The sequence below is a fragment of the Notothenia coriiceps genome, unplaced genomic scaffold, assembly GCF_000735185.1.
Source record: "Notothenia coriiceps isolate Sejong01 unplaced genomic scaffold, NC01 NC01_scaffold00035484, whole genome shotgun sequence".
Classification (NCBI taxonomy): domain Eukaryota; kingdom Metazoa; phylum Chordata; class Actinopteri; order Perciformes; family Nototheniidae; genus Notothenia; species Notothenia coriiceps.
The window spans coordinates 16,357-30,681 of record NW_011368185.1 but is presented as its reverse complement, the minus strand read 5'-3'; the positions used below and the strand labels follow the sequence as shown (position 1 = coordinate 30,681).

The window sequence follows — 14,325 nt, the reverse complement described above, 5'->3', positions numbered from 1 at the left end:
CTTTTGGCACACTGCTTGGTCATTTTGCCAAATGTTTGACCATTTCTCTCATAGCTTTCGAAGTTTATTTTCATTTTGGATTGTATAAGTGGAAACTAACAGCACCTTCAATAACAAACATGGTAATTATCGAAGGTGCTCTTTTCATGTAAATTAAAAAGGGATCAAATATAGACAAATAATTGCATTTTACTAAATGTTTGCAAGATGGCAAAAGTGGACGAACACTAGCAGCTAAATAGACTAACTGTTCGCAGAGAGGTATACAATTTCAAACATCTTCACTTCTGGTCTGAATTAATTGGCTTTTTGCCCCCTATGAGCAATCATGCACACAGTAATTACAACAATCATTGTTCCATGGTTCGACTAACCTGGCACCATGTTGTGTGCATTGCCTCTAATAAGAAATATGTTTTATTTACTGTGTTGAACTCTCCATTTGTGTTTGAATATTTATCGATAAGCATTTGCTTCCTAGCATATTGCACTTTTTAATACAACATGATGATTTTACTTCTTTGCGGATTCTTTATCTCATAAAAGGATGTCCATTGATTGCAGACAGTTTAATTTGGTTATATTTTATACATGTGCCCAGGCAGGAATAATATGTTTTGATAATAAAAGGATAATTCATTTTAGGTGTAGAATGCTTCTGTCGTGTACAACATGTAAGTACCCTGTCACTGAGAGCACACTTTAAAGGTTCGGTTGACATATTTGCTACAGCAGATTATGCACACATGATTTTATTTTAAAAACGTTTACTTGTATTGATTAAAGAGTCTTACTGTATAAAAGGATCCCTGTGACTTGGCTGCTTACTGTGATGCCTCTAATTAACTGCCTTTTTAAATGTTTGACAATTTTTCTCATAACTTTGTTATGCTTTTCATTAAGTTGAAAAGGTACCATATCACTGAAACTTTTGATAGCTTAACTTGTCAGGTCTTTGAATGAAAACATGCTGTGTCAGAGAGGAAGCAGCAGGTGTTTCCTGTGGGAGCCAGTGAACTGGGCAGATGGATTTGTAGTGGTGTACAACATCTTTGACTGACTGTCCTTCCTCAACACCCAAAGCATCCTGCCACAGATCAAAGAGATCTGTAAAGGATGAGTGACCACAGTCTGCTGAGAATGAAGCCAAGAGAGGACTTAACTTTGATGCGATAATGAGTCGCATTCCTGAGATGAATGTTTGCCAGCATATCATGAGAATCAATGTTGTATGCTTGGAGTGAGAAACTGCATTCCAACATGCTGTACTAGAAAGAGCAAAACAATGTGAAAGCGAGCACAATGGGTTGAGGACATTTTGACTTTGGATTCATAAAACCTTAAAACACCTTCAATTATTGACAAGCTAAGTAACCCTGTATGTGTTATATCCACCTCTCATTTAATGCTTTCTGAGAAGGGATAACATATACATAAATAATTGCATTTTATTTAATGACTGTGGATGAACAGTGGCAGCTGGAGAAGATGAAACCAGTTGAAAATCATCAATAAGCACTCAATATGTGCAATAAAGCTTACATTATATCCACTGTCTGGTCAAAGTCTAGTAAACATTTTCTACATTTTAATTACAAAACACACATTTTACTGAAATAGAAGGACATCAATTACCTAACACCATGCATTTGTTTCTTGTAGGAAAAAAAGAAGTAGCAACATCCAGCGGACATACTGAAAAGTATAGTAGACCACATTTAAATATGGGTTTCTGGGGTGCAATTAAATGTAATGCCAAAATGAAGTTAAGGTTAGATTTAGTAACACCTAAAACATTTTTAGTAACAAAACTAGAGAATATTTTTCACAATATTATAACTCTGGGAGAAAAGCCACTCTCCAAAAAATAAATACTTGTTGCTAATAATACTTCTCTAGGCTGCTTTTAATCAAGGATCTTCATTTGCAATGGAATCTTATCTGTGTTATTCAAACTTTTACATTATGCAAATGGCCTGAGCATCTCTTCCACCAATGCTACATTTACACTCCCAAGTACTCAGTTTTGTCCACTAGATGGAGACTAAGGACCAAGGAAAAATCCAGGTGTTCACAGGGAAAAGCGAGTTCCTCATTCGCTTGTATGTAAGATAAAAATAAGGCTAATGTGGACGTTGTACATTTAGTGAAAACACTTTAGTGGTCACTTTTTATCGTAACGTCAGCCTACTTCACTTTGGTCGACGACACACACGAGCCACCCGGGGCGCTGCAAGCCTCTCAATAAGGAGAAACCCTGTCCATTCATTCATTTTAGTTTTGTCCCTCCTCGCTTCCACTAGACACTCTGCGAAAAAGTTTTAGCGTGAAGACGACCAACCTGCTGAATGGAAATGATCCTCTCTATGAGGTAAGACACTTCAGTGTAATCTTCTAACAGCAGCAGTCACACTGAAGGCTAGCAAACCTTTTTAAGGCAGTTTTAATACAACAGTACATGATATAAAGCAAAAGCCTGTTCAACTCCGTGTTTCGTTGCCATGACAACTTGTAGCTTACCTAAAAATGACTGCCAATCTTCAAACTTTCTTTTCATATTTCATTTTAATAATATGAGAAGCGTTAATGTTTTTTGTTGGAACATTACACGACACAACACGAGATGTTTGTCAGAATATCCCAGGCTTTATTACATGTTTGTATTTACGTTTTAACAGGCGTAGCTATCTCTAACATTATTAGTTTAGTGTTACATGAGGGATTGAAGGCTCGATTCACGGTTACTGTAAACATGTCATAATCATTAAAGAGCACTGTTAGGTTAACTAACTAACTAACTAACTAACCTGATTAGTTAATGTGACCATAGAAAGAGCAGTCGATGTCGATTGTGTTATTATAACTTATGTTCACAGGTTGAAGAAGTACTCAGGTCTTGTACTCGAGTAAACGTAGAAATACCAAAGTTTAGGAATACTCAGTTACAAGTGAAAGTCCTGCAATCAAAGTATTTCTCAAGTACAGAAGTATTAGCTTCGAAATATACTTAAAGTGCCAAAAGTAAACGTACTCAGTCAGCAGTTTGGCCCATTTTCTTATAATATGTATTATACGTTTTGGTTATGACTATAGATGCATTAATGTGTTTATCAAAGCTAGTAGAACCTTGAGCTAATTTTAATTACTTTGTATACTGCAGGGTAGCTTGTGGATTTACTCCAGGTGTAACTAAACTCTTATTTAAGTGTTGGTTATATTTCATATCATTAATCCTAATCTGCTGAGTAACCAAAGGTACTACGTAAATGTAGTGGAGCAAAAGTACAATATCTACCTCACAATTGTAGTGCAGAAGAATCACAAAGTAGCCTAACATGGAAATAGTATACTCAAGTAAAGTACAAGTACCTCAGAATTGTACTTAGATACAGTACTTCAGTAAATCTGCTGTATAAATCACAACCGTTTAGGTTGTCCTGCATATGTTGTTCTAAATGGTTAAATCATATTTTAGTAACTGTTATCAGCATGACGGTTGGACATTGAATGATTTATAACTAAAGGTGTAAACATCTGTGTGTGGTGATATGAATGTGCTGAGTTCTCTCCAGGGTTGTCATTGAAATGAATTGGATTTGTTCTTGTTTTTGCTATGGCCTACATTTTTCTAGATGTCTGCCTTCCTAGCTTCCCAAGGCTGAGCCCAGCAAGGGTAGAGATTAGCCTTAACCAGGATTAAACCAATGAGAACATTTGAATGTGTTGGCCCTTATCTCCCAGCAACATGTGTGCTCAGAGCAAATGGCAGAATTTGATCTTTTCCTTCTTTTTGGCAAAGCATGTTTTCTTGCCAATAGACACTTATCAAACATGCCCATTGGAGACAGGAGGAATTATTGGAGCTGCCTTTAAATGATTTGTTTGTAGGGACACTACATGCATTACTTGTTTGCTGAGTGTAGGAATAGCAACAGTTTGGATGTTTTCAAGTGGCTTAGGTCAATGTATTACCTACTGTAGATTGCAGTTGGCAGGCCCCCATTCGGAGAGGAAGACAGTAAAGTAAGGAAGTAAAGGAATGTACTGCAGTGAACATCATTTTAAGTGTATGTTATATTTTGCATATTTCCCTGACTATATTTTGTTGAAGACAGCTCTTTCTGACAGGAAACGGAAGCCGTTATATCCATCTATGCCCTCATCAATGACAAAAACATAAATATAACCTTGCAGAACGCAGAGTTGGTGATTATTTTATTGTATACATCCTTTATTTAGCTTTAGGTCTTAATGAGATACAATAGTTATTCTCGCTTCTTTACTTCCAGACTGCGCCCACTGCAATCTACTGTAGGTCATATTCTGACTATGGATAAGAACCTTATACAATCACCCTTCAAACCATCCCATGATCCCTTTAAAGTCCCTCCTTGTGTCCTTCCTGTAGTCCATCAGTGTTCTGGTATGTTTTAACAGCTCTTTAGTGAGTCTATTGTATGCTTTAATGACTTAATTTTGATGTGTTCTCTTGGTATATTACATTTAGACCACAAGCTTTGATAATCTCTCTGCATAACATTAGGAGTCACCTCATAACTTAGTGGGCTCTATATTTGCATTCTAAACATGCAATTTCTTGCCTCATCAGGTAATGTAATTCCACGCTTCATTAGGACTGTGAAGTTTATCATTTGTCATCAAAGCCAAGCTGTCAATAAATAATTAAGTTTCACATGAGGAAAATGTAATATTTGGGCTCAAGCAAAACGGATGGCAGTGTACATTTTAATTGCAGTAAGTAAGATTCTGTTTTTGTGAGATTTTCAGGCTTTATTTTAGCGGCTGCTTGTTACAGCTTGAGGCACCATCATTAAAGACTCTCCTAAACCTAATTTATTCTGCTATTTATTCAAAAAAAAGAAAAGAAAGGCCATGTAGAATGAACTAAAGTGTGCAATATGTTGACGTTATAGTTGAGATTGAAAAATCGTTACCATTTGCACACTGTAGTCTCAGCAACATATGCCAGCTCTATCTAGGATACTAGATCTATATATATGATATATCTAATACTGACAAAGGCCTCTTAGAATTGGCATTAATGCTGGAAATAGTGATTATTTCTATCATCGATAAATCAGATTTTAACAGTTAAGTCTATAAAAGGTCAGAAAAAGGGATTAATGGTTGTTTTTACAAAATTGTCAGAATTGTGTTGGTCCCGTTCAAAAGTGTTATCGTGTGACATGTAAAGAACACTGCAGTCTTATAGGGACTAGTAGTCTAACATGAAGTGTGGGATAAATGAGTAAACATATATTACCTGAAAGACAAGCAGTTTTAAAGGTTACACACGATCAGAGTCATCCTTTGTGTGTCCGTGCTCTCTTTGTTCCAAAGTGACATTGATTCTGTGTGCTAAGTTCCTAGACTGTCTCCCACTCACTCCCGGTCATTAGGCACACCACCTATATTTGTTCACTCAGTAGTGTAAATAAACAAATTGCTGTCTGACAGAATGATGGAGAGATAAGGCAAGTATGGGCTTGACTTGTGATGAACCGTCGGCTCTAATTACTTCCTGCTGAAACTGGAGATGAGACTCAATGTAAAGGTGGACCGCAGCCCGTGTTTCTTTAGAGTCAGGGTGTATACTGATGTTTGCTCATCTTTCAGCGTGTGACTGAACTAAGAATATTATGGTTTGACATTGTTGATTTGTCCTATTATGTACTCATTGCGTAGCCTAATCCTTTTTCCTGGGTCAATCTGCCATGTAAGTAGAGATGGAAAAATGTGATTCAAGCACATCATTTGTTGTGTTTGAGCTAATCAAGTCAGCTGAAAGGAGATTAAGAAGACTTGATTTAAGGAGGTTCTGGAATTTCACTTTATCACTTTGGAAGCAGATACCTGGACTGAGTATTAAGGCCTAATGGGGGACTTGTGACAGGTGGCACCGAGCCTTGCCCACACTTGAGGTTTTATAGCAATGCATTAATTCTTTGGTGCTTTTAGATTCTGATCATGTATTGGTTAATTTCCATCCTCTAGCACTGTAAGTTCTTAGTTTAGGTTTCTGATTGGTTTCAACCTTCAGTGTAAAGATTTTAAGTTATTAAGTTAAAAAACAGACCCAAGTGTTTAATGGATATAACCTGTAGTTTGAGTTGTAGAGGTTCAGTAGAAACACAGGTCTAGAAATTGCAGAAAGATAACCCAAGGCTTAAGCAATTCAAAACCTTTGTCTGTTAGTGACCCTTTTAAAGGTCAGACTTCTCACCCTGACCTGACCCTGATATCCAATTTCCTTTGCATCTCGGAACCAGGGGCTAAATAGCAGACACCTTTGTCTTGGAGACACCTGACGTGCACAGGACCCTCCTCTTTCAGTCACTTCCAGTCCCCAGTGATACACTCATCACATGCCTCTGTCTTCCACAAATGAGCTGTGATTGAGGTGATTGGAGTTTCCAGAGGCTGTCACATTCGTTTTGATTGGGAAATAGACAGAAGATAATGGGAGAGACAGGCCTGTTATGAGAGCCCTGTCAGGGCTAAAATAATGCATCAGAGTGAAGAGGTTAAAGACACCGCTTCCTTGTTAATAATTAATTGCTGTGCATGTGGTGGATCCACTTCATCGCTCCCAGTCATCACTTGATAATTGCTTTACATTTAATTTGGCTTTAGAGACTGTTTTTCAAACTGCGTAAATTGTGTTTAAAGTTAATATGGACTCAGACTGAGACAGAAGTTTGGACATAAACCGGTAATTTAAAAAAAATACAAGTTAGAGTACAGGAAATAAAGAAGATTCAATGATCCTGCACTCTAGTTCTTAAAGTTTATACCTCTGGAACTAACTTTAGGAGCTAATTAAAACAAATATTCTCTTCAATGTGCTGTAATTAAAACTAGGCTATGTTGTTAATGTCTTAATGCTATTTCAAAACCAGCAGCAATGATTGCTTGTACTGGAGAGAACATGAGTTTTTTTTCCTGTAATGGCTAAAATTATATTTTGGGGTATGGACAGAAACATGTGATTTTGGTATACTGTTTATCTGCAAACATTTTATTCTCCCAGTTGGCACTGAAAAAATTGGGCCTAGTAAGAAAATCTCTGGGTTTTGTCTCATGTTCATTGCAATTGTAATATTTTGGGATTCGGCTCAGTCTTTGAAAAGTTAGAGTGGTGATACTTTAAAGCCAGCTAGTGATTAACCAAAAGCTCTTATGATTAGGAATGATGACGGTAAATTGGGTTGTAAAAAAAGAAAAGAACGTGTTGGTCTCCAATAAATACTAGATTTTCCCTCTCCATGATATTTCTATTGAAATGAATAATAGAGTTGTCCAAGAGTAGCAGTTATCATTTGAAACATGACTTTTCTTTATTGACAACCTATCATCGTATGGCTCGACGAGACATTCCAGATTGATAATGACTGCCCTCTCCTTTATCTCCAGATGACACGAGCCTATGTTGGTGGATAAGGCATGAACATGGTGTCCCCCTGGACCAGCAGGGACACACTGGAGAGGAATGTGCCTTTAATACGCCTGGAGGACGACGCTGACCTCAGGGTATGGATACTGCAGTCCAGTGTTGGGCCACCCCTGAAGATCTCACTCACTGGTGACCTCTAGAATAAACTTATTTGCACCAGAAGAGGATCAAACTTCAGTTGCTGCTGAACAAACCCCTTCATTGGGGAATTTGACTATTCTCTTTACCAAATCCAAAGCAGCCAGTGCTCAGCCTTGCATGCACACAGATAATGATCAACTTAATTAGACCTGAGATTGAACGAACTGCAGCAGCAACTTAATCATTTGTAACTTGATTAGAAATACTATATTCTGCACCTCCAGAGAACTGAAAATGTTCCCTTCTTTCAGAGAGCTTGAATTTAGGATATACTTCGGAATCTAGGTCTTGAGTTAGACATCATGTTTTTGTAATCCAAAACAGTGAAACAGGAAGCAGGAGTTTACTAACTATTTACACAATATGTTCTTATCTTCATAGGAAATTTATGAATTTGGAAAGAAATTGGGTCAAGGTAGCTTCGGAGTTGTCTATGAAGCCACACACATTGAGACACAGACAAAATGGGCTATTAAAGAGGTTTGCAGACCAGCGGTAAGTGCCTGTTTTTTTGTTTGTTGGTGAAAGTTAAATGTTAAGATAAGCAAATGGCTCAGCTGTAATTCCACTTTCTATGACTTCAGGCAGGAAGCTCAACAGCCAAGATGCTGGGGCACGAAATAAACATTCTTAAACAAGTCAATCATCTGCACATAATACATCTACAGGAAGTCTACCACACAGCTAAGGTGAGCATTGCCAACCTTTAAGTAACACACTTTAAGCCAGATTATCTTCCATTACTGTCTAAATAAATATAAATGATGTGCTTTTTACTGGTCATTTACTGGCATTGCCTATGCTTGTTTCTAGATGACTTATTTTGTGACTGAGCTGTGCGTTGGAGGTGACCTGAAGCAGCTGTTGCAGCGGAAAAAGTTCCTTACAGAGGACGAGACGAGGCATATCATCTGTAGCTTAGCTGACGCCGTCGTCTACCTTCACAGAAGAGGTAATGTCATTCTACACATTGACATTTTGATAGTGTTGCAAATCATCTTAACGCTAGCGGACAATCTCCTTTTTGATGAACTCGTTTTATTAGTCCTCGCCATGCTGCTCACTAAACCCTGAAAACACTGATGAATCACTAGCCTGAAACTTATAACTATAGAAGTTAAACAATGCAATTGATCTTGTTGTTCTTCTTATACCCAAGTGTGGAACAAGCTGTATTGAATTTATTTTAGACTTGGCTGTTTTATATTTTAAAAATAAGAAAACAGCTTGGTTCATGCAGCAGTTCAGTCCATATCGTCACTGGTCCAGTTCCCCCCCCCAAGAAATAATGATAATATATATAACATATTATATATGTGTATACATTGGCATCATCTATGTATAGGTCCTGTTTACGCTTATGTGTATTTCAACTGTAACGGTAGAACAACAGTCAAAACTGAATTTCCCCTAGAAGATAACTTGCCATTATTGCTTTTACTCATTATAGATAAGTGGCGTATTTTGATAAAAGACTCATGATAAACAACTTTTAGTAGATTTCTTTATTTTTAATTAATGCGGCATGTTTTTTTTTTTTAAAGAAATGTAGTTTTTGCTTTCAATGGCCAGATCTTTGGTTAGAGGAAAACAAGGACACTGCCCCGGGTGAGACATCATTACATGCGGTTAATGACTAATTTACAATAAGCTAGGGAGAAATACTGATTAATCGGTGTGTTATAACATGGAAAGTCCCTCTGTGCTGGTTTCCCTCACCTCTATAGAAACATGACATTAACGAGACAGCACTGGCATTAAATTGGAAAGACAGAACCTTTTTCAAATGACCAATTATAAAGCTTAAATTGTTTTTCTCTGATGATCAATTTTCTCGGCTGCTGTTCGTCAAATTCATTATTAGTCGTTAGAGCTATACTAAAGCTCAACTGTGCTTTGAGCTCTTACGCTAACATATCCTGGTAACAACAAGGTGCATTTTGAATGTACATGTTACTACCAACACTGCACATCCAACTGCTTTTGATTTATTTCAGTGATGATTACTGAAATAGACTGCACCAAACATGATGTTATATTTGGTAATATAATAACCCAATATTTTATTAAAGAAACAAATGAAATGCAGAATTGTAATGGTATTTTTAACTGTGTAATTGGAGTTTACAGTATGAAAATGTTTACCAAATGAAGACATTAGTTAAATTGAAATGAGAGTTCATCATTGAAAAAAAAACTATTTTAAATGGATAAAGGAAAAAATAGCATTTTCAGGTGTTTGTTTTGTGCACACCAGTTGGTCCAACGTACATTTCACACACCATCACCATTGTTGCATTTTATAATTGCTTGCTTCAAACAGTGCCGTAAAAAAGAGTGCTCAGGGCAAATTGTATTTTTCCTCCTGCCTCCCTCACTCCCACAAGTTTAGTTAACGAGGCCTTTTGGCTTGCTATACTGTAAGCAGGGTAAACAGATCAAAGTGTGAGTGTGTGCAAAATATATATATTTTCTCTGGTGAATGACATTAGCAAATCACAGACTTTATTTACCCCAGAGCTATGGTTGTGATCTAAGGCTTAATCTGGAATCATTTTGGGTTTAAATGGAGAAAACCTGCAACAGTGCAGATACTTCTCAGATGTTTCATCTCTAAGAATATGGTAGAACCTTTCAAACCCATGATGTCTTTGTGAAGTTGTCCTCCTCTCATCTAACAGACATAGTGCACCGAGACTTGAAACTTGAGAACATTCTTGTGAAGAATTATCTTGATGAGGATGATGACGGCAGGATTAATATCAAGGTAAGATGGTGACACAGACTTTCCAATACACCTTTTTATCCATTCTCTGTTGGGGAGTACAGGCCTCACCTATCTCCTTTATATTTAGTTAGGGATTGAAATACTACCTCATTATGACAGACTCCCTCTGGTGTTTCAGTATATTATACCTTTACAAAGAGAGACTCTGAAACTCTAAACAAATGACCAGCTGAGCACAGCATGTTGTGTGCACTGACAATGAGCCAGCAAAAGCAGATTCCTGGTGTGCGAGCAAAAGAAAGCTAGACCACAGTATAAATGTTCCTTTCTTTCTGTTTTCTCTCTTTGTCTCACAGGTTGTAAGAAAGTGTTGCAAAGCACAAGTTACTTTTATTTCACAAGAGTTCATCTCACCTTCTTGATTTGCTTTTGTCATAATGTGGCTTTTTTCAAACTGTGGACCTGTGCAGCTACTGTACGTTGCTAATAATGTAGATTGTCACGGATGTTGGAACCTTATTTTCCCGCTAAAGCGCCTTTCACAAAGGATTTAAAGACATAATATCTAACATTTGCACATTAAAACGTCTATATGTAGGTTATGTATTTGTTGGAATATATATTTAGTTGTACTACATTTTACCAAATATTTCCATCAAATTCCAAAACCAAGAGAAACTGTAATTCCAAACAAGGTACGGTCCGTCTCATATGCACTTTGCACGTGTCTTAGGGTTGTGGTTGTAAACCAGAATGGGTCATTAGTTACATTTAAAATTGTAACCCAGATTTTTACAATAGCTCATTCTGCCCCTGGTGTAATCCTTCTGTACGTCTGGATAGAATGTTATCAGAGAAACCAGCTGAGCAAATATTAGTGGCCACTTGGCTGACAACTGCCTCAGATGTATGTTCTCTGCTGGACTGTGTCACAGAAACACAGATTCTTAATGTGACACCTGACTCGGATAACTGGCTCCCGGTATAAGCTCCTAAACCATGAACAAAGAAGTAATCATAACCGGGACAAACTGACAATGACCACAATGATGATGATGAAGACAGCAACCCCCGATCATCTCACACTAATAGACAACGCTAGTAAATGTATGTTTTGGTTCGAGACCCCAGATAGCAGAACACAACAGTTTGTTTGTTTGAGTTTTGTCAGCACATTTAAATCATGTTTATCTGCATTACCTTTTTCTTAAGTGTTTTTTTCTACCTAGGTGACAGACTTTGGATTAGCAGTGAAGACAGGAGGCGTAGGGATTGAGAACATAATTAGGGAGGCCTGTGGGACTCTCGTCTATATGGGTACGACACCTTACACTCCTACATTCTTGCTCTTCTTCTCCTCCTCCACTTTTATTGGTGCGTTGCTAACTTTTAAGGCTCATTACTGCTACCTGCTGTGGATATGCATTACAGCCAAGTAAGTGTGCTGATAAACATGATAAAAACAAATATAGAATGTGTTTATTAAAATGTTGCTCAGCAGCACTGATAGTGGTCAAAAACTAGTTTTAACTAGTAGTTTAAAGCTCTGAAATGTCCATGTCTCATTTAAAGAAAAGCCTTTTCTGTTCTTGTGTGAATCTCAGCACCTGAAGTGATGAGCGGCCGAGGTTACAGCCAGTGGTGTGATGTGTGGAGCATAGGAGTCGTTATGTATATGTTGTAAGTAGACGCACACATACTTTATATAGACGTACATATACACATACATACAGTTGCAAGAAAAAGTACGTGAACCCTTTGGAATTACCTGGATTTCTGCATAAGTTGGTCATAAAATGGAGGAAGCCACGTCTGTCCAGAAAAAACATTGCTGCACGTTTGAAGTTTGCAAAAGAGCACCTGGATGTTCCACAGCACTACTGGCAAAATATTCTGTGGACAGATGAAACCAAAGTTGAGTTGTTTGGAAGGAACACACAACGCTATGTGTGGAGAAAAAAAGGCACAGCACACCAACATCAAAACCTCATCCCAACTGTGAAGTATGGTGGAGGGAGCATCATGGTTTGGGGCTGCTTTGCTGCCTCAGGGCCTGGACAGATTGCCATCATCGACGGAAAAATGAATTCTCAAGTTTATCAAGACATTTTGCTGGAGAACTTAAGGCCATCTGTCCACCAATTGAAGCTCAACAGAAGATGGGTGATGCAACAGGACAACGACCCAAAGCACAGAAGTAAATCAACAACAGAATGGCTTCAACAGAAGAAAATACGCCTTCTGGAGTGGCCCAGTCAGAGTCCTGACCTCAACCCAATTGAGATGCTGTGGCATGACCTCAAGAGAGCGATTCACACCAGACATCCCAAGAATATTGCTGAACTGAAACAGTTTTGTAAAGAGGAATGGTCCAAAATTCCTCCTGACCGTTGTGCAGGTCTGATATGCAACTATAGGAAACGTTTGGTTGAGGTTATTGCTACCAAAGGAGGGTCAACCAGTTATTAAATCCAAGGGTTCACATACTTTTTCCACCCTGCACTGTGAATGTTTACATGGTGTGTTCAATAAAAACATAAAAACATATAATTGTTTGTGTGGTTTTAGCTTAAGCAGACTGTGTTTGTCTATTGTTGTGACTTAGATGAAGATCAGAACACATTTTATGACCAATTTATGCAGAAATCCAGGTAGTTCCAAAGGGTTCACATACTTTTTCTTGCAACTGTATATACTGTGAATACATGTGTCTGAGCTGTGTGTCCTCGTAGGCTGTGTGGGGAGCCCCCGTTTGTATGTAAGACGAAGTCCAAACTTCTTAAGGAGATCATGAACAAAGAAGCCAAATTTACTCAACCCATCTGGGCCACAGTCAGTGATGCAGGTGATTATTCATAAACTGTAAATGTAATCCTGCTAAAAATGGGAAATGATTTCATTTGCAAGCAGCACAGGATGTTGCATGCAGGTTTACAAACCCAACAGTTGTCCTGTGTCTCACCCAACAGCAAAAAATCTTTTGACCTGCCTTCTGAAGGCGGACCCTGCTTACCGCATGTCTGCTAATCAGCTGCTGGAAAACCCCTGGATCACAGTAAGGAAATAACAGTTTCATCTGCGTATGTAAACTCGACAAAGTGAGCCACATGAGGAGCTCTAATGGGTGGCTTTTCCAACAGGGAGACACTAATGTGCCTGCTATGCCGTCAAACGTGCTGGAGATGATGCGCAACCACCTGGAACAGAAAGAGAGTGAGATCATTAAGAAGAGTTTATTTAATTCAAGTAACTTCATCCAGATCACAAGTTGATAAATTATATAAACAAAATTGTGCAAGGTGTACTGGTATACACTGTAACAGTAACAAATAACGTTCAGGCAGAGCACTTTGTAGTAAACTATTATGATTATTAACATAATTATTGTTCTCACCAAGATTATGTGTGTAGTGCCCAGAATCATTTGAGATGCCAACGTTACCAAATAGAGTCAAAATAGTCAAATCTATAGATTGACAAGTTGTGGTATGTAAATATGAAGCATTTTCTTATTAGCTAGGTGGGTTGACTTCTGTTTAATATCGTCCCCAAAAGGAGCACAGACTCTGGGGGACTTGTCCCTGTCCTCCTCTGAAGGCACACTGGACTCCCCGGTCCTCCCGGTGGATTCAACAGTTACAGACAACGGGAGTCACACTGAGACAGACAGCTGCTCGTGCCCCCCTTCCAACTCCACCCAGGTACGGTTTATCTGTTTAGCACGGCTCTGCATTTTGAACTCACATGCCTAAGCGTGTTTCTTATCCAGGACTCTTGAAAGGCTCCCAGTTAAGTTTATTTCAAGTATCTGCTTTTCTCTTTAAGTACCCTTATTCTTAAGTACTCCTGCTTACACATCATTTACGTCATGTGGAAATTATCTTGTTTTTAACACATTTACATAAAGTAGATCATTCTGCACTTAAAGCAAATAGTGTATTAGAAAAGAAAATAAGAATTTGGCCATAACTCTTTTTATAAT

The 14,325-nt window shown here is 38.1% G+C and overlaps 1 protein-coding gene across 1 annotated transcript; it reads left to right on the top strand.

Annotated features, from left to right (window-relative positions):
- Positions 1-2,301: 2,301 nt before the first annotated feature.
- Positions 2,302-14,044, top strand: stk33 (serine/threonine kinase 33; the record flags this gene model as incomplete). The annotated part of the gene is made up of 12 exons (XM_010791538.1): positions 2,302-2,371; positions 7,435-7,551; positions 7,997-8,110; positions 8,200-8,304; positions 8,429-8,567; positions 10,297-10,382; positions 11,573-11,660; positions 11,948-12,023; positions 13,076-13,188; positions 13,313-13,398; positions 13,484-13,556; positions 13,899-14,044. Coding segments are annotated over exons 2-12 (1,113 nt in total), but the record flags the coding sequence as incomplete, so codon positions are not given.
- Between the last annotated feature and the right edge of the window lie 281 nt (positions 14,045-14,325).